General features: G+C 60.7%; 1 protein-coding gene across 1 annotated transcript in view; it reads right to left on the bottom strand.

Annotated features, from left to right (window-relative positions):
- Nucleotides 1-19,299, bottom strand: part of EFNA2 (ephrin A2) — a gene marked incomplete at both ends in the record, with an annotated part of 43,450 nt that extends 24,151 nt beyond the window's left edge. The window contains one exon of the mRNA XM_084276542.1: nucleotides 19,178-19,299. Within this exon, the coding sequence (XP_084132668.1) occupies nucleotides 19,178-19,299 (122 nt within the window). The remainder of the gene's footprint in view (nucleotides 1-19,177) is intronic.
- Between the last annotated feature and the right edge of the window lie 240 nt (nucleotides 19,300-19,539).

Below are 19,539 nucleotides of genomic sequence, written 5' to 3'. Positions count from 1 at the left end.
TCGGCCCTACCCGGGCGCGGGGATGAAAGCGTCGGCGGCGCGGCGGCATCTCCTCTTCCATTGAGCAGCTCGACATTGAGGTCTGCGCGGAAACCACCTCAGCCCCTTCCTGGGCTTTGTTCTGCTGGCTTTTCACCCGGTCCCACCGAGGTGGGGGGGAGCAGGGGTCTGGGGGACCCTTTGAAGAAACCCACTCATCCGTTCGGCTGGTTGAGTTCAAGGGGCAGCGTGCCGGGGTGAGCGGGGAGGGGGAGCGCTGAGCCCTCAGAACACCCCCCTCCACTCCCCAACGGCATCACCAAACCAGGGCCACCTCTGCCTCATGCTGGGTGGGGGTGGGGGGCATTGCTAGCCCAGGGAGGAGGAAGAGGAAGGCTCTGCCTCATCCCTGAGGGGGTCTGCAGAGCCAGGCTGGGTTTTGGGGTGCCCAAATCACCAGTAGCAGCTGCAGCTTCACCGGCTGCACCTCCACACGCACACCCCCACCCCAGCCCCAGCTGGCAGGGGCCATGTGCTCTCGGCACGATGTGCTACTGGGGAGGAAAGGAAGCGGGAATTCACTTTAATTTGGCTATTTAAAAATAAAGAAATAACGCTGGCTTTGAAAGCCCGGCGGGGTCCCAGCGGAGAGACCTCCATCCCCCCCTTCAAAGGCCGCCTCCGCTTTCTTCCCCCCGATCGCTGCGCACAAAGGTGCACGAGCACTTTCGTCTCTGTGGAAAGACCTTTTTAATTGGTTCCAGGCAGAAGGTTAAAATCTCTCCACCCCACCCCCCCACCCCCCCCCTTCCCTGCACGCTTTGCCAAGAGGGGAAAAAAAAAAAAGGGGGGGGGGATAAAAATAATAATAATAAAAAAATAATTAATACATTTTTAAAAAGAGAGGTGGATGGAGGAGGGTTTGAGGTAAGGTGAGGCGGCTCTGCCAGGCACAGAGTGGCCAAGCTGGGGGGTGCACTTTGGAGCTAACATCACCCCCCAACCCTGACATGGGGTCCAGGGTGGCTGGGAGTGGTGGGCATCCTCTTCCCGGCACAGAGTGGCCAAGATAGGGGGGGCACTTTGGAGCTAATATCACCCCTCCCTACCCCCCAACGCAGGCTGGGGGTGGTGGGCATCCTCAGCTGCACTGGGACAGTGACGGGCTCTGGCGCAGGAGATGCTTGCGGGGTAAAAGGGCGATGGTCCAGCGCAAGGATGCTCCACGCTCCTGCGGGATTCCCAAAAGGAGCAGGCAGAGACGAGCTGCCCACGGCCTCTCAGTGGGGAGGGTCATGGCGTTGGGAGGGGATGGGATGGATGGATGGGACAGCAGAGCACCCTCAACCCTCCATCCCCAAGAAAGGGGCATGGCGGTGCCACGCCGCCATCCCCCAAAGCATTCACGCGTGGCACCCCCAACCCCAACCCCACCCTGCTGGAGCACACGGCCGTCCTCCTCCCGGCACTTGGGTTTCCTTTCACGGAAGGGGGAGCTGAGAAAAACGCATCAATTATTGAGCCGGGGCGCCGCGAGCCCGACGCGTCCCCCTTGCTAATGCCGCTCAGGTAGAGCCGCGCGGAGCCGCAGTCAGACACCTCCTAACACGATTAGCTGCAGGGCTCTTCCAGCGCGCTTCAAGGTCAATTTTTCTGAGGCTGACAAAAGGCGCGGGCGGGCAGCGGTCCCGTTCCCCTCCCCAACCCCCAGCCCCCCCCTCCACACAGCCTGGCACACTGGGGATGGACATCGGTGATGACGCCCAGCAACGCCACCCGGCTAAGGGGACCCCCAGGGCGGGACAGTGCTGGGGGGAAGAAGGGGGGCGGGTCCCAGCAACAGGATTGGGGATGCGGTGGGACCATCTGCAGCAGAGCAATGCCCGTCACGCCACGTGGGTCCGGCCCGGCCGGCTGCACGTGGAGCAGCGATTGCATCCAGATGTTTCTCCCAGCAGCCAGAAAATGCTTCCCCCATCCGGAACGTGCTCAGCAGCCCCTTCCACCGCCCCGCACCGGCTCTGGGGGGAACCGGCAGAGCGGGCAGGCCGTGCCGGCACAGCCATGTGCCACTGGTGCTGGGATTTACCTCAGTACAGCTGGGTAGAGGGATGGGGCAGTTTGGTGGGGTAAGGGTGCAGCTCTGCCACGGTGCTCCTACACTCGCCACTTTGGGGTACGCAGCAACAGGACCCCCAGAGTGGCTGCGCTCAGGATGCGCGTCCAGCTCCCCCAAAGCCAGACTGGCACACCGGCGCCTGGCCAAAGGGGGAGAGGCCAGCCCCTCTACCACCTGTGGCGGGGAGGGAAAGGGGAGATGGGCATCCAGGGCTCACTGATGGACCCCAATGATAGCTGGAGCGGGGTGAAGCCCCCTCCCCCGAGCAGCAATGCTGGAGGTGACCCACCCTCCTGCCCCAAGCGCATTGCCTCTGCGGCCGCGGCATCACCCCACAGCCAGGGGTTTGCTCTGACGCATCAGCATCCTATGCCCCGCAGCCAGAGCAGGGCCAGGTGTGTGTCCCCCCCACTGTGTGTGACCCCCATGCCAGGAAGAAGGTACATAGTCAACACCCCCCAGCCCAAAAACCTCTGGTCTGTGGGGACCCAGCCGCAATGCCCAGGCAGCCCCCAGCAATGCCGGATACAGGTCCCTTCAGAAGCTGTTCCCGAGGGTCTCCCGAAGGATGGCATGACCCACGGTCCCCATCTGTCCCCCCCCACCCCCAAATCACATCTGCTTTGAAAAGGGTGCCCAGCGCAGCATGTCCCCGCACGGGGCAGGGACGTGTCTTTTCAGCCCCTCCACCCTTGGAGCGGTGCAGGGAGAACCCGGGGAAGACGCCTGAACTCCCCCAAACCCCTGGGAGCCCAGATTCACCCTCTCGTGGTGTTTAAAGCCCATCGCAGCCTCCCAGTCCCACAAGGATGTGAGAAATCCCAACCACCGCTGAAGGAACGCGATTCTGCTCTCCACATCGCGGAGGTAAGCCTGAAACCAACCCCTGGGCACCAAACAGCTCTGGAAAGAAGACAAAAGTTTTTTAAATAATTAAAAAATAATGTAATTTATGTTATTTCAAACCCAGCAGTTGGCAAACCAGTCCTGGGACTGGTGGGAACCAGGGCGGTTCACACTTCAGGGGAAGCAGGGACGTTATCTGGGCTGGAAAGCAGGACCATGGTCACGCCGAGCCCACCGGTGCCACCCCTTCGTCGTCCCACACCCGTCTGATGGCTGGATCTGGTTTAAAATGGGATTTGAAACACCTCTGAGGTCATGGGATGCGGCGCCGCGGGACGGCGTGGTATCCTTATCGTTAGCTCTAGGTTAATTGCCAGGGTGTTATTAACTGCACAGAGTAGGGTCTGGGCAGTGGGGACACCACTGTCCAGCCTCTGACCACCCGCCCAAGCCCAGATGCAGTTGGCAGAGCGGGGTGTGAGACCCAGCACGCTCACCACACACATGTGCCTTGTGCCGTCACTGTTCCACGCTGCCTTTGGTGACAACCAGGGCCAGGAGCCATGGATCACCGCCGCAGCCTCCCAGCTCATCCTCTCCCACCCTGTCCATCCTGCAGACCACTTCTCCCCCAGCCCCAGGCAGAAGGAGGGGGGCTTCCCCCCTGCCGTCCCTCCACCGCAGGTGCCAGTCCCCTCCAGTGCTCTGCAACTGGGAATGCTCCCACCACCATGGGGCTCTATCACACCCCACCAACCCATCCCTCCCGGGACTTCACCATCCTCCCCCCATCTCCCTCCCCTTCCCTTTTGGGAACCATGGGGCTAATATAAAATTAGCAATAAAAATAGCAACCAAAAAAATTAAAATTTGCTATAAAGAATAGCCAAAAAGTCATTTTTGTGCCTTCAGCAGGAACCCCCCCAGGCTGGTGGGACCCTCCCAGGGTCACGGGGAGTGGGGTCCACGCTCAGCTCTTGCAGAATTGAGCTCCCTTCACTGCTACCCCCTCGCAAGAACCCCCCCCCGCTCGGATGCTCCGGGAACACTCCAGTGATGCTCCATACCCCCTAACCCTGGAACACCCTTCTGCTAACGATCCCCCCTCTGCCCCAGGGATGCCTGCGCGGGGACCCCTCGGCCGCTGCCATCCCCCGGCAGCTCCGTGTCCCCGCGGCTCCCAGCGGCGGAGCAGGAGGGGAGGCGAGGAGCAACACGGCACAGCGGAGCCGCTGCTGAGAAATCATCTCGGAGGAAACAAAACCTGCCAGTCAGCGATCTGACTAATGGCATACGGGAATTAAGACACCAGAAAATGCCCTCCCGCGCCTGCCAGCAGCTTCCCAGGCAGGTGCGGCCGCGGCAGCGACGCGTTTTCACGGGGGAAGCCACCGTGCTCGTGCCTACGCGGCGGCGCTGACGTGTGCTCAGCGCATCGGCTCACACCTCTCCCAGCTCAGCATCTCCCAGCCTCCTGGGACCCAGTCATGTTGCTGGTTTGACCCCATAGCCCTGCTCCGGGCACGGCATCACTTGAGATGCTGGATACGGTCAGAAAAGGGGTGTGGGAAGGGGATGGGTGTCTCTGAGCAGGTCGAGGTGGATGGGGATTGGGGGTGCTGGAGGTGCCAGAGCAGGCTGGGTAGGAAGAAGCAGCGGCGCACGGAGGTGACAGCAGTGATACCTCGATGTGCGAACTGCTTCCAGCAGCAAAAGGAGCAGGATCAGGCCTGGGAGGATGCTCAGAGGAGCTGGGGTGTAGGGCTGCACCCCAAGCTCTGGGACAGCCGCGGTGAGACAGCTGCCACGGGGCCTCCCACACAGCCCTGCTCTCCTCCCAACACCAGTGGCCTTCCCAGTTTGGCACTGGGGAGACGCTGCCTGCCAGAGACCAGCAGCATCCCCGGGGAGATTTGCCTTACGGGGTCGCGCAGGACGGTACCAGCGCGGAGACATTGAAGCGGCGTTTTACCATCAGAAAAAATTAGAGTCGCAATATTAATTAATCCTCAAAGCACTTTAGGAACATTAACTAATTAAGCCTCCCAAGCCCTCTGCAAGGTGGGAAAGGTATCACTGTCCTCCTTTTACAGCTCCAGAAAATGAAGCGCGCAGAGGTGACGCGACTCGCCCAAGGACACTGCGAGCTGGGTGACAGTGCGACAGGGACCCCAAAATCTCCCCCATGCTGCCCCCAAATCCCCAAGCAGGACAGGACACCACGCAGCACCCCAAAGTCCCCCCCCACCAACCCTCAGCGTGCATCCCGAGCCGGGTCCCAGCATCCTGGTCCCTTCCCAGCAAGTCGGAGGCGCACAAGCCAAGACCCAGCAACCCACACCCATCGCGATGGGCAGAGTCCCCCGACACACAGCGCCAGGGGAAAACCATCCAGAGCCTGGGGCAGAGTTAAAATAGAAAACGCTGAGGGGTTTTATCGAAAGCACAAACGACCCTGCGCGGTTTAAAAGCGATTAGAGGCCCCGGCTGGGTTATCAACCGGTGTCTCAATCACGCGGCATCGATCCAGATAATAGCCGGCAATTGTTCAGATACAATATCATAAAGTCACTTTAACTACAGCCATAAAGCTTCCCCTGCCTGCGGCGCTGCCGGGCGCTGCCCGCACCGCGCTGGGGCTCACGCCGCCCCGGGGGGCTCGAGCTGAACTGGGGAGGGGGCAATTGGCAAAAGCCTCATCCCTGTTGAGCGCCACGAGCATGTGCTCAGCTCTGAGCGCGGCGGAGGATGATGTTGCAGGAGCCGGTGCCGGCCTGTTGCCCCGTGATGGGGTGTGAGGAAGAAACCGGTCCCCGGGGATTGCCACATCCTGCATCATCCCGCTTAGCCCCTATTGCTCACCCGTGCTGGGCTGGGAGCAGAGGGGTCTGGGAGGGGTTCCCCTTAACTATGCTCCTGGGAACCAGCGGAACACGGTGCCGGGGCAGCTCGGAGGCAGCCGCTGAGATTCGCCGTTTCAAGCTTTAATCTGTAGTTGGAAGAAAATGCGTGGTGACGGCCCCCGGCACCCTGTACGGTGCCGGTGAAACCACCCCCCACAAAGGGCCCCTCCTACCTCCAACAAATATGTGGCTCCCAGCTGGGATCCAGGTCCTCTGGATCCCCTCACCCAAGCCCAACACCAGGGTCTCTTTGTGCCCCCAGGGTGGCCGTGGCCCCTGCCCTGGCGATGGCGGCACTGGAGAGGTCAGTGGGGCTTTGGTCACCAGCGATCCCTGGGGACACCGCCAGCAGCTCCCCCCCGTGCTGGAGAACGCTGCTTCCTCCCCTGCCGCTTCCCCCTGCTTAATGAGCACAAAATATTTCCATGTTGCCAATTACTTGGTTCGTTTGTGCTGCCGTGGGCAGCGCTGGTGCAGGGAAAATCCCCCTGGAGCCGCTCCAGCCCTTGGGGAGCTGGCGGGGGGGATTCCCCCCAAATCCTCCCCCCATCCCTTCTAGGGCTGTGCATCCCCCGTCCTGCCCACACACCCCTGATGCCCCCTTGCCATCAGAACCATCAGAGCCACGTTCGTTAGCAGCTGGCTAATGGCTTTCCTGCATCCCCAGTGCAACACCAATTCTGCCGCTGCGGGAAGGCGAGACCTCCCCGGGATTCACCCCATCCTTCGAGGGTTATGGTGAAGCCCCCCACCCTGGTTTGCACAGGCTGTAAGACACATTTCCCCACCCCCATCAGGATGCACACCAAAGTACAAACATGGGCCAGGGTCATCCCAGTGAGATGGGACCCCCATGGGCAGAGACCCCCCGTGTCTCCAGCCGCCAGGCCGAGGCGTGAAGGCCCCTCGGCAACCGGGGTGCTGCTCACCCCAAGCACCACAGCAGGATCTGCCCCCTCCCCACCTCCCTCATTCAGGGCACAAGCACTGGTCTGATCCGAACAGGCTTCACAACCCCACTTTTCAGCTCATGGGGGGGCTGAGCACCCCCACTCCTTTCACTCTGCTGATTCACACCAGCCAAACACAGTTCAGGGTCCTACCCGCTACCGTGCCAGCATCGCGGCACCTTCCAAACCGGAGAAAACCCCAAGCAACACCGCAGTCATGCCAGACCTCAGGCCATCTCAGTGCAGCCTGGGGACCAACCCCCCCAACCCCTCCCAGCCTGGGCAGGGTTTATTTATGGCCAGTGAGACCTCTCCCCTCGCCGAGACCGGTGCCGCCACGCCGCCATCACACACACATCGAACTGGGCCGGTGCCCGGGCACTGCGCTCCTCTCGCGGCAGCAGCACCTGCACCGTAAGTCCTGCCATGACAAGGCGCGGTGATTTATACGGTGAAACAAAATGTTAGGATATTTAAGGGAAAAAAACACCAAACCCACCCAGCCAGGCCCCTTCCCCACAGGGATGGGGCTTGCAGGACCCTTGGTGACACCAAGTTTTTGCCTGATCACAGGATGGGGAGGGAACACCTCCCCTACCATCGCCCAGCAAAGGGATGGCATCCATGGGATGCCGTCACATCCCTGGCACTGGGAAACCGTGTCCCCATCGGGGCCCCAAACCAGCCCATGTGGGGCTGGGGACTGCAGCTTGTCCTTGCACCCTGGGGCTCTGCGGACACAACAAAGGCGCTTCGCAGCCGATGCCTTGGCAGAGCTGTTGGGGGGATGCACCGGCTCCCAGCCGAAATTCCCAGGTCCAGCCCCGGAGCAGGAGGACACACTGTGCAGCAGCGCAGCGCTGGGAGAGCGATGTCCTTCCTCATCTCTCCATGTACTCTACAAATATTAATTGCTTCATTTAGCCTCTGGCAGCAATCCTCACCTTAAGAGTGGAGAAACTGGGAGGGGGTGTGGGGGCTGTGTTGGGGGGGAAGCCATTTGTCTCTGTGTAACGAGCTGAAAGCGGGTCCAGAACTCACACCCCAGCTCCGATCGATGGGAGCGTCCCTCCGCCTTATCCAAAAGATTTCTATTTTAAAAGACAACATTACGGGAGTTTTAATATTATTAATCAGCTTTGAAATGTTTCCTGGAGGTCAGCTCCCTGCTGCCGTGTGCCCACACGAGGCCCCGGCACTCCCCAGCCCCACCAGCGCTTTGCATCCCAACATCACACAGCGCTCCGGGACAGAGCCACGGCTGGAAGGGAACAACCAGGGATAGGGATGGGTCTGGCTGGCTGACCCATCCATTGGCCACAGGCCACCCCCACCCCCCCCCCAGAGCTGGCATGCATCGTGGCTGCAGGTCGGGAACGTGGGGAACCCAGCACGGGCGATTTACTGCGGTGAATACTCTGGAGCATGTGTCCCGCTACGGAGGGTGATCCCCATTCCCATCCCTGGCTTCACCCTTCAATTCCACCTCACAGGGCCATGAAGCGCAGGAGCAACACAGGACGAGGGGGGTCCCCAGCATTCCCCAAGCCACCTTCCCAGCACACCTTCCCAGCCTGACTGGGGTGACGCTGGACGGGGCTCGGAGCCAAAAGCCATTTCTGTTCTGGATGGCAGTGCTGGCGCCGTATCCACCGGCAGTGGTATGACCAGCCCAAACCGGGGAGCCCAGAGCTCACCCCCCACCCCAGGCAGAACAGCCAAGGCAAAGAGACACCGCACCGCGACCGAGCCAAGAATTTATCCCAGCTTTAGGAAAAGCCCCTTCCCGAGGGCTGGCACGCCGGTGCAGACACAGCCAGCTCCAGTCTGGGCATTAATTTTGGCTGAAATAAAATCGAATGTCAAAGAAAGGGAAGAGGATGGGCTGCTCAGCAAAGGCCCCAACATGGAAAACACGGGAAAAGCGGCTTTTTCCTGGTGGGAGCGGGAGTGGCAAAAGCGCATGAGACGCGGGGCGAGGGGACGGTAACGGCTCTTTGCCAAACGTGCCAGCGTTCTCTGGAAAACTCAGACATTTTTAAAGCGATGCCGAAATAAAAGCAGCTGCCCCCCCCATCCCCCTGACCCACTCAGATGCGGCCACGACAGTCGCCCGCACGGCGGACATGGCCTGGGCGGCACAACCGACCTGAGCCTCCGCCGCCGTGCGGGGATGGGAGACGCGTGATGCAGCATCGCTCCCACTCCCTAAAGGAGTTTGGGGCTGAATCAGCATCCAGCATCCCTTCAGAAGCTGGAGACCCCCAGCCCCGCTGTCCTGGGAGGAAGGGGGGGGGGGTCCATCCCACGTTTTTCCACTCAATTTCCTTCCAAGCCGGCAGGAGATAAATCCCTGTGCCGAGGCAGGCGGCCGGAACGGCAAAGCCAGCGGTGCCAAGTTTAATAAGCAACCCTGATCATGAAACCAGATAATAATTGGGATTATCGAGCTGGCTGGGGAAGGAGCATCCCAGGCTCCTGACAGACCCCACAGCCGCTCGGGATACTCCTGACTGCTCCGGCACCCCGCACCGGCACCCAACGGCTCCCACAGAGCTAACAGCAGGACCAGGATGGCTGCCAGGCACGGCGCGGCTGGGACGCTGCTGGGGAGCAGCGTTAGATAAGGTAGAATTAATAAATCACAAAATTAAGGCAAAACAGGAACCCCCTTTTTGGCTGCACCACTGTACCTGTCGCACGAGGGACCCGTGTGCCCCCACCACCAAAAAACCCCCAACCAGGTACACCACTCCCCTCATCACTGGAGGAACCGGCGCCGTCCCAACACCCGCGGCTGTGGAAAGCTCAGCCGGCGAAATAATCCCGTCGCGGTTGGATTCCGCGCAGGGCGGGAGGGCCAGGGGCTTCTTTTTCTCACTGGAAATGGGATTGGAAAAAGGAAGAATTGGGGATTTTTCGAGTTCTCTGCGGGGTCAGGCTCGGCCGATTTTATTGTACCACGAATATAAATAAGGCTTAAAAAAATAATAATAATAAAATAAATAAAATTGAAAAAAAAAATAAATTTCAAACCAGGCTAAATAAAACCCCACTGGAAGACAGGGGAAGAAATCCCGCTGGAGGACAGGCGGGAATAGCTGTAGCCAGGCCAAGTGCTGAGGAGTATTTGTATTTGCCATCTAAACACTTTATCTGGTTCCCAGCACATGGCAGAGCTTTCGCTCCAGCGTAATGCTGGAAGAGAAAAATAAACCCATCCAAATAACCCAACAATTTTTAAAAAAAAAAATCCAAAAAAACCTACAAAACTCAGTTGCAACCGAACTGAGGCAAAGCTGGAAATATTTCCAGGGAAATGGGGCCAAACACCACGCTCAGCAAATCGATGGGGAAGAGATTTCACCCCCCCAACCTTCACGATTTATTCACTGCTTTCACCTTTTTGTTGTGCTGAAACCGGTGAGCCCGGTGACAGCGGTGACACTGGGTAGGCAGCGGTGACACTGGGTAGGCAGCGGTGACACTGGGTAGGCAGCGGTGACACTGGGTAGGCCGCGGCTTTTGCACCGCTACACATCTGTGAGCAGGGGTGGAGGGAAGGAGGCGGAAAAGTCTGTCGATGCCAAGGAGAGCCGGGGCAGGGGGAAAACCACCATGAAAAGCTGAAGATTGGCAGGTCGGGACGAGCCCGTGTGCTGAGGGAGCAGACGGCTGGATCCTACCGCAGCCACCAGGATCCCACCACTGTTCTTCCCATGGGACTGGACGCCGGCTCCACGCACTGTTCCATGAGGAAGGACTTGGAGACATGGGAGAGGGGAAACGTTCAAAAGGGGGAAGAAGGGGAAGAAAAAACACCAAGCAATGCACCACCCTGATGTCTTAATCCCCTCTGCTGCCGGCATCCCTCTCCTGCCATTAGTGACCTGGAGGAAAATGTCAAGTGGCTCCAAGCCAGGCTGGGAAACTGGAGCACAGGTCTCACCGGCCCCAGGGCTGATTGGCTTCACCACAGACCACGAGACATCAATAGCCACACTCCATGGCATTGAAATCGCTGCTGGGAATCGATACAGCACCGTGTCATGGGTCCCTACCACCACCAGCCCTACCAGTGACTCTGTGGGCATGCTGGGGGGGCAGTGAGGACTCCCAGCCAAACTCCCTCAATCCCCAGACCCAGTGCTGGCTGCCCAGCCTTGGCCTGCCTCACCACAGGGGCGAGAACCCCTCAGTTTCCCCCACAACCCCCGCCCCAAAGCCAGCCCCCCTGCCTGGGGCGGGCTGGGCAGGATTAATGGGGGCAAGGGGGGAGGCTGTGACCCCAAAGCCTGGGCTGGGGCTCGAGTCCCTCTGCATTTCCATGGGCTCGGATGGCCACGGTCCCCCCCCACACACCCAGCAGGATCCGAGCGCTGCGGGGCACAGACCTCTCACTGCCCGAAGGGAAGGGAAGCCACCCCCCTTCCTTATTATTGTAGGGACTAAATTTTCCACCTGTGCTTTATTTTTCCCCACTGTTGTTGCTTCACCTGCCTCATCGCCCCTTGAAGTCTGGGATTCCGCCCAAGCCCCGGAATTGGGGGGATGAAGCCCAGTGTCAGTGGGAGTGGGGTGGGCAGGGCAGAGGGGAGGTGGGTGCGATCCCAGTCCCCATCGGAGGGAAGGGTCCTTCCTTCCCACCACCACATCTGTGGCACAAGCCACCGCAGCCTCATGCCTGCCGTGCTGCTCCGGCCTGAGGGACACACGTGACGGCGGGTCAGAGCCAGGACCCAGTGAGCGGAACCCCAACTTCTGCTCTGCACCCCTGGACAGGAGGCGAGGACCCTCGGTACCCGTGCCACGTGGCTCCCTCCGGCCCAAGCTCGTGAAGGCAGTTGGGACCAAGGGCTCACACCAGCCCTTGCCCCAGGGAGGGGTCAGGTCCAGAGGACGCAGAGCAGAACAGGTTTGGGGCTCAACACGGGACTTTGTGCAAAGCCAGCATCCCCCCAGCATCCTTTGGGGTGACGCGCCAGGCTGGCCGCGATGCCACTGCGGCTCTCCCCACGGCCCAGCAAGCAAGCCCCAGTTACAAATCATTGGTGTGGCAGAACCAAACCCAACCACTGTCCCCGAGAGGGTCCAGTGCCCCTAGCCCAGTCGTCCAGAGTGCCCAGCCATCCCTGGTGCTGGGCCAGGCAGCCCTTTGCCGGCGGAAAGGCAGCCCACCCACCCCACAGCCTCCACTCTCGCTTGGCTTTTGAGTAAGGAGCCTCATTAAGAGGTAATTAGCTCCTGAACAATGGGAAGCTATTTAAACAACCCAGCCACAGCAGCAGCAACAAGCAAAGGGGGAGAGGAGGGAGGAGAAATAAATAAATAACAACACTCTGACCGCCCAGGAACACGCTGGGACTGTGCTGGGTGCCAGCACCCTGCCCCGACAGCGGTGTGGCACGGCATGGTGTGATGTGGCATGGCGCGGTACTACCCAAAGGGGCTCCATCCTGGCTGCCCCGCTCTCACAGCCTCATCCCTTCCCAGCTTTCCTCCTGGGAATAAATCAGTCCCGGTGCATCGCATAGACTGAACCAGCCCAGACATCCCCATGTGTGCTGCTGACCTAATGTTGCTCCCACCTGGTCTGGCAGTTCCATGGGGTGGGCAACAGGTCCTCGAGGCTCAGTGGCTGGGGGCAGAAGGGCTCCCAGCCCCACGCTGGTGAAATGCAAGCCTGCTTTCCGGCACGTCCCCAGCTGTGGAGACACCTCCCGAATCCATTCGGCAGCTTCGGCCCGGCTCACTGCAGCAGCTCGGACCAGTGCTGGAAGCATCGCTTCCCCCTGCGCTCACAGAGGCAAAGCCGGGGTTGGTTTTGGGAAGCATCGCTTCCCCCTGCACTCACAGAGGCAAAGCTGGGATCGGTTTCGGGAAGCATCGCTTCCCCCTGCACTCACAGAGGCAAAGCTGGGATCGGTTTCGGGAAGCATCGCTTCCCCCTGCACTCACAGAGGGAAAGCTGGGATCGGTTTCGGGAAGCATCGCTTCCCCCTGCACTCACAGAGGGAAAGCTGGGGTTGGTTTCGGGAAGCATCACTTCCCCCTGCACTCACAGAGGGAAAGCTGGGATCGGTTTCGGGAAGCATCGCTTCCCCCTGCACTCACAGAGGGAAAGCTGGGATCGGTTTCGGGAAGCATTGCTTCCCCCTGCACTCACAGAGGCAAAGCCGGGGTGGGTTTCGGCGTCGCAGCGATGCTCCGATGGCAGGAAAAGGGCCAGACTTTGGGCTGGAGCACGTCAGGCTCCAACGGGTCACGGCGGAGGGGAAAGAAATTGAACCTCCTCTTCGGGGCTGAGGGTAACGGCGCTGAGGCCTGCTCACCGCCCGCAAATCCCATCAGCTCCCACGGAGCAGGGCAGGATCTCTGCCCCGACCGCGGAGGAACGCCTAGGGTAGAAAGGAAGCCTCTAAAAATCACGATTAATATCTAACACAAAAGAACCGGAATTCTCACCATCGGGAACGAGGAGCTATTTAAGGAACAATTGCTGCAATTTTACAGCCACCCTGGCTGATGAACCCTGTCGAACGCACGCGGGTATGGATACAGATACGGGTACAGATATGGATACGGGTACGGATGGCCACCAGCATGTGGGCCATACATGCATATGCAGCGAGACAGTCCGATGGGCGAGACGAGGCCGGGATGCCGAGCTCTGTGTTGGGAAGATGTGTAAATCAACCCTGTTCACATCCCGCAGCCCGCAGGGAGTCACACGGGTGTGACACGGGACGGCGGCACACGGGATGGCTGCAAGGCTGGGGGCAGAGGGGTGTTTGGGGATTATTCAGGTACCACTTACATGTAGGAAGAGCCTCCGCGTGCACACACACGTGTGTACATACGTGTGCACATACACACAGGGAGCGCTCGTACAGCTTTCCAGTGTAACCAACGGCGTCTCTCCCCCCCTCGCCCTTTACCCTCTGTGCTATTCCCACTCCCATCCTCTTCATGCCCACCCCGCCCCAACCCCACACCGGGACACACCAGAGAGCGACTGACCTGCTGGCAGCACCGCGCACCCCCGGCGCGTCCTCGCATTAGGATGCGGCGCATGGCCGGCGTTTGGATACCAAATGTGCGACCAGCAGGGAATGTAATTGCGGCCCCTGGAAAAGGGACGGGCGGAGAGACGGAGACAGGGAGAGAAAAATCTCGTCGGAGACGCTGGCCCTGTTTGTATCTGCTCTCCATTAACCGCGCTCGCCGCAGACCCGGGCTGGTGAAGAATAGCTAACACGGCTTAACGGGCTGGAAAAGCGGGGCGGGAAGGGCTGCGAGGGATCTCGGCACAAAGGGGAACGGGAACAAATGGAAACTAAAAAAAGAGCTGTAATTGCGCGAGGATGCGGCCAAGCACCGGCATCATGAACCCCATCCCCACCCCACCACTCCCACATCCCCCAAGCCCAGCGAGGGGACTCAGTGTGCCAGTGATACGGAACCAACCAAGTGCCAGGGCAAAAAAATCAGGATAAAATTGCACTGGGGTGTGTTTCTTGCCCAGGACCCCGGCACGATGGCGACGGGAACTGGGGGGCACAATGTGGGGATGCGGTCGGGGGCTGACACCAAGGTCCCTGCCCTGGCAGCCCCGGTTGCAGTTGGGACATGGAGGTTTTTGGGAACCATCCCCAGGCAGGGCTGTCACCGAACCCGCCACAGCATGGAGGTGTGGGTGGGCGCGTCCAAGTGCCATGCACGCATCCCCAGGCCGAGCCCAACCACTCCTCTCCAGTGCCGAATTCCCCAGGAAAACCCCAAACACATGTGGCCTTCGGTCTCTCGAAGGAGAGCTGGCACACGCGCTGCCGCAGCCCCTCGTGACCCGCAGGCAGGTTAACACAGTCTGGCCCCAGCCCTGACTGTTCGTGGCTTCGCTGCTGCGCTCCGAGCTCCGGCTACCGTGCACCGAGCTCTTGGACAATGCACCAGCCATCCGGCACCATCCAGTGCTGGGGCTGCAGCTCTGGGCAATGGCAATGCCAGAGAAAAGGGGCACAAGCGCCGATGGACGGGGGAGCATCACCCAGACCACCACCCCCCCACCTCAACACGTTCCTTTGGCCCCAATTACGCCGTCCCTGCGTACCCATTCCCAAAAGACAGGGTATGCAAAAGGACACCCCCCCACATACACACACTCCCCCAAAAGTCCTGCTGTGCTGTCACCGCCATCCCTGAGCATCACCCCAGCTCCCAGCAGCCGCGGTAAATCCCCATTTCTCAGGCTGCGGGTTGGGGAGCACGGTGGAGCGAAACAGAAACCCCAGCTGAGCTCATCCCAAATCCATCCCCCCCCACCCGCCCAAAAATATAGACTAAATCAGAACACGAGCCTTCTGAGGCAGAGAAACCAAAACCGTATTCACCATTAAATATAGGCCACGGGTAAAGCCCAGACCTTTTACCGCATCCCGCTCTGCGCTGCAAACAGCGAGCGGCACAGCGCTGCGTGCCCGACACCGCTCCCCACCGCAGGAACCGCGTCCAGCTGCGGGAATGCTGCCCTCCGGAATCACCACGGCCTGCCTGTTACGTGCCAGAATTAGAGCCGGGGGGGAGGGGAAGTGGGGGTGTGAAAACAAATGTCAACTCCTCCAACCCTCCTTGGCCTTCCAGAGGTTTCCAGTCGCATCTCCAAGGCTGTGGGGCGGGCGGTGCTGGGATCGGGGGGGACCCCTCCGAGGTCAGGTCACTTTTTCCCATCTCTCCACCCTACCCTGTAGTGTGGGGGTTTCCCAGACCCCCCAAGATTTTGCTGCATGACACGCCGGGGCGCATCCGAGACGTTCACCCAACATCCCGCTGCGGCGCGGGGTCGCGTGAGCAAGGGGGGCTGGAGGTAGAGACGCCAACCCGGCAACGCCATCCCACCAACAGATGCTCTGCGACACCCATCCCCACATCCCAAATCCAGAAACCCACCCAAGAACCCAATGGGCGAGCAGCTCCCATGCGACCCCCAAAGACCCCCACCCGCGATGCCGACAGCAGCCAGAGCCCCACTAAGCCCTCATGTGCTGCGGTATCATCCACATCACACCATCCACACCACACCCAGAGCCGGCTCTACCGCTGCCCTGGTACGGCCACCGCATCCCAGCCCCACGATGATACACCCAACGGTGATTAAACCCGCGGCGGGGCGGCCGTACGCGCCGTAGAGCAAAATACCCCCATCCACACACGGGCATCGAGCAGCACATTACTGGACAGAGATACAGTTTTGGCTATTTCCAGAGCAACCCTGAGCCGCATCCGGCAAAGCCCGTGCAACCTGTCAGCAAAAACCACAGGAACACCTCCCCCCCCCCAAAAAAAAAACCACCCCTCTTAAAACCACAGCGAGTAGCTCAACATCTCCACAGATAAAGCAAAACGCAGCATCCTGAAGCTTCAGTTCTTTTTAATTTAGAGCCAATTATGAAATATAGAATTATTCTAATCTGGGCAAATCGTATCGACCGCGAGATTTATCGCCCTCTTGGTAGAAAATAGAGATTTGGGGCGTAAACCTGAGGAAAAAATATTTAGCACCAGGTCAGGTCTGTGCGTGCAAACGAGCGCTGGGCATCAGAACCTCTCATTTCCTCCCTCCCCCCCCCCGTTTTATTTTTCAATCCCTTTCGCTTTCCCCTTCTGTTAAAGGATGGTGGGGGGAATAAAGAAGAGAAACACGGGACTGGGTAGACATTGCTCGGTGGTTTTTAAGGGCGAGAGGGAGTTTTCCAGCAACTCCCACAACGGGCAAAATAAAACCACTGCTGGGATGGAAAAAAAAAAAGGGGGGGAATTAAAGCAGGAAACTCCAGTGGTGATTTTCCCCCTTCCCCACAAAAAAAATAAATCAAACAGATCACCTCCAATCCCCAGACCTGAACATCCACACCCGGCACCTCGTCCGGGGTGCTCCCACGTTGGGAAATTTGGGTCACATCCCGGAGCCCGGCACTGCGGACGTGCCTGCTCAAACCCACCAGCCATTGTCTGCTCTCCCCTCCCCAGCCCTTCGCGCTTCCTCTGCCCTATTTTATTACTACACCCCCCCCCCCCAAAAAAAATCCCTCACCTGCCGGCGCCAGGGTTGATACATCTCTGTGTATTTACAGGGAATAATAAGCCAGCACCTATTTTGGAGGATAAATTCCCCGCCGCCTTCTCTGCGGCGCCCATGCCGGCGCGTACGATGGGGCAACAGGGACACGGGCAGCTGGCAGGGCTGAACCGATGCCACCACCGATGCCAGGTCCCAGGACACCCATCACCCAAGGGTGAGTGGGAGCTGCTTTCAGTTACCGGCGCTGCCGCAGGAACCCTTGGGTGCTAAACCACAGCCACGGTCCCGACTGCTCAGCGATGCCGCCCTCGTCTCCAGCAGCCAGGATGCCGGAGTTTTCATCGGGAAGAGGGGGGTTCTCATACATGTTTGGTGTTGGGCTCTTTCCTTTTGTTCTCCAAAAAAGTAGGGGGGGAGGGGGGGTGGCCGGGGAGCACCAGGAACTGTGATCAGCAAAACTTTGCAAACGGGTAAAAAATAATAAAGAAGATATTAAAACCCAAAGCGACACCCCCCCCCCTCCCTGCCTCCTCCAACCCCCACAAAAATGCGAGGGAGATAATAAAATCCATATGCACCGCGGGCGGCCCGCGGCGAAGGCACCGCCGCACACAAAGGGACAGGCTTGTCCCGATTTTGGGGTGGGGGTGACAGCAGTGGTGGGGTGGGTGTGTGTCCCACTGAGGGGGGCACAGAGCGGATGGGTGGACGGGCAGACAGCAATGCTCACAAGTGTCCTTGTCCCTCTGTGCATCCCACAGGCTCCGGGTGCGAGCGGCCGCCCGCCGAAACGCAGCCGGGAACTTTTAATAAACTATGATGGTGTCACCGGGACGCCGCCAGGAGAGGAGATGGTGCCACCAAGGGGGTCCCCGTTCCCCCACCTCCCCCCCACCCCCAGTTCTGCTGCCACCCAGCTGGGAATCACCGGAGGAGCCACCTCGCAGCACTGGTGACCCCGTCATGGGGACCGGTGCCAGGCCCTGCCATGGAGCCACACAAACCCTCAGGGTCCAACTCGGGGAGTGGGGTGGGGGGGGTGGTCACACACACAAAGGAACCCCCGTTTTACCCAGAGAACGGAGCATCCGCTGCAGAAGCGAACCCAGCGTCGCTCCGAGCCCCGCGACCCCTCAGCTCAGCGGGGGCCACTGCGGGGCCGGTTTAACCTGGATTACTTGGGGTGTGTGGGGTGGAACCCCCTGATTTTGGGACAGGCTTTTTAAAATTTCTGGCCTTTTACGAGAGTCCCCAGAAGTCGGTATCGGAAGGGAAGGGTGGAGGGGTTCCTGGTGTTCCCCAGGAGCAGAATTCATCCTCTTCAAACTCTCCGACAGTTTTTTTTTGGTTCCTCGGAATTACAAAGGAATCGAGGCGAAAGGAACCCTCCCGCTGGAACCCCAACCCCAAATCCCATCAACTCCAAGGAGAACAGGCCGCTGCTGGCTTGGGGGGTTGGGGAGGGAAAAAATATAATAAGAAATTAATAATAATAAATCTCAATTTAGAGACAGAGCAGGGAAACAGGACCGAGCCCAGCGCCACGGCGTCCGCTGACGGGGATGCGGGAAGGAGCGGGGCCGAGCTCCGGGCACTGGTACCCAGCTCCAGGCACCGGTACCCATCTGCTTGCCCGGGCAGCCCCCCCGGCCCAAACATTCCCCCGCCTGCCCCTTCCTCCCTCCCCCGCCCCGTTTTGCCGTTTCGGCCCCAAATCGGTATTTTCGGTACCCCCGCGTCGCCAGTGCCGCATCACGGGGTGTGTGTGTGGGGGAATCGCGGGGCCGAGCCGTCCCCGGGAGAGGGACCGGGATTGGGGGGGTAGGGGGGGTGGGAGTGTAGGGGGGTGACCGGGAGGAGAAACTTCAACTTCGCCGAAGTTGGGCGCTGAGGGGCTGGGGGGGCCGAGCCGCAGCCCCCGCCGCCCCGCTTCCCTCCCGGGGATGCTCCCGGGGCTGCCGCAGCCCCCGGGGACGGCTCCCCCCCGGAGCCCCCGGCCAAGTGCGGATGAGGGCGTGGGGCGGAGGGAACCGGGAGGAGGAGGAGGCAGCCCCGACCGGGAGGCACCGCCGGGGCCCCGCGCCGAGCCCCCCGGGGCCACCGCGAAGCGTTTACCGGAGCGAACCGGGACCCGATCCGCAGCGGACGGCGGCGGCCGCCTGTCACCGACCGGGGGCGGGGAGGTGTGTGTGTGGGGGGGGGGGGGGGGGTGTCGCGGGGGGAAACGGAGCCTGAAACTCGGTTGTGGCTACAGCCCAGCCCCCGCCACCCCGGGACCGGCCCCCGCCGCGCCCGGCCTCACCTGGGGTTGCTCCGGTTCCAGTAGACAGCGTACCGATCCGAGATAACTTTCCCGGTCTCGTCGGTCCAGACGCAGACGCCGACGAGCGCGGCGAGCAGCGCGGCCGCCTCCCAGCGCACCATCGTCCCGGGCGGCGGCGGGCGGCGGCTCCGGCCGCTTCAGGGGGCGGCGGGGCGGCGGCGGCGGCGGCCGGCGGAGCCCTGGGGCCGGCCGGGGGCGGCGGGCGGGCGGCGGGCGGCGGCGGGCGGGCGGCCAACCCTCACCATCGCCCGCGGCCCCGGGCGCCGTCAGCGGGGAAAGTTGGGGGCGGCCGCGGTGCGGCGGCGCCGGGGCAGCCGCATCCCGCGCCCGGGCAGACGGGG

Source organism: Gallinula chloropus (genome assembly GCF_964237585.1).
Source record: "Gallinula chloropus genome assembly, chromosome: 28".
In the NCBI taxonomy this organism is placed as follows: domain Eukaryota; kingdom Metazoa; phylum Chordata; class Aves; order Gruiformes; family Rallidae; genus Gallinula; species Gallinula chloropus.
This window is presented reverse-complemented; position numbering and strand designations above follow the sequence as displayed.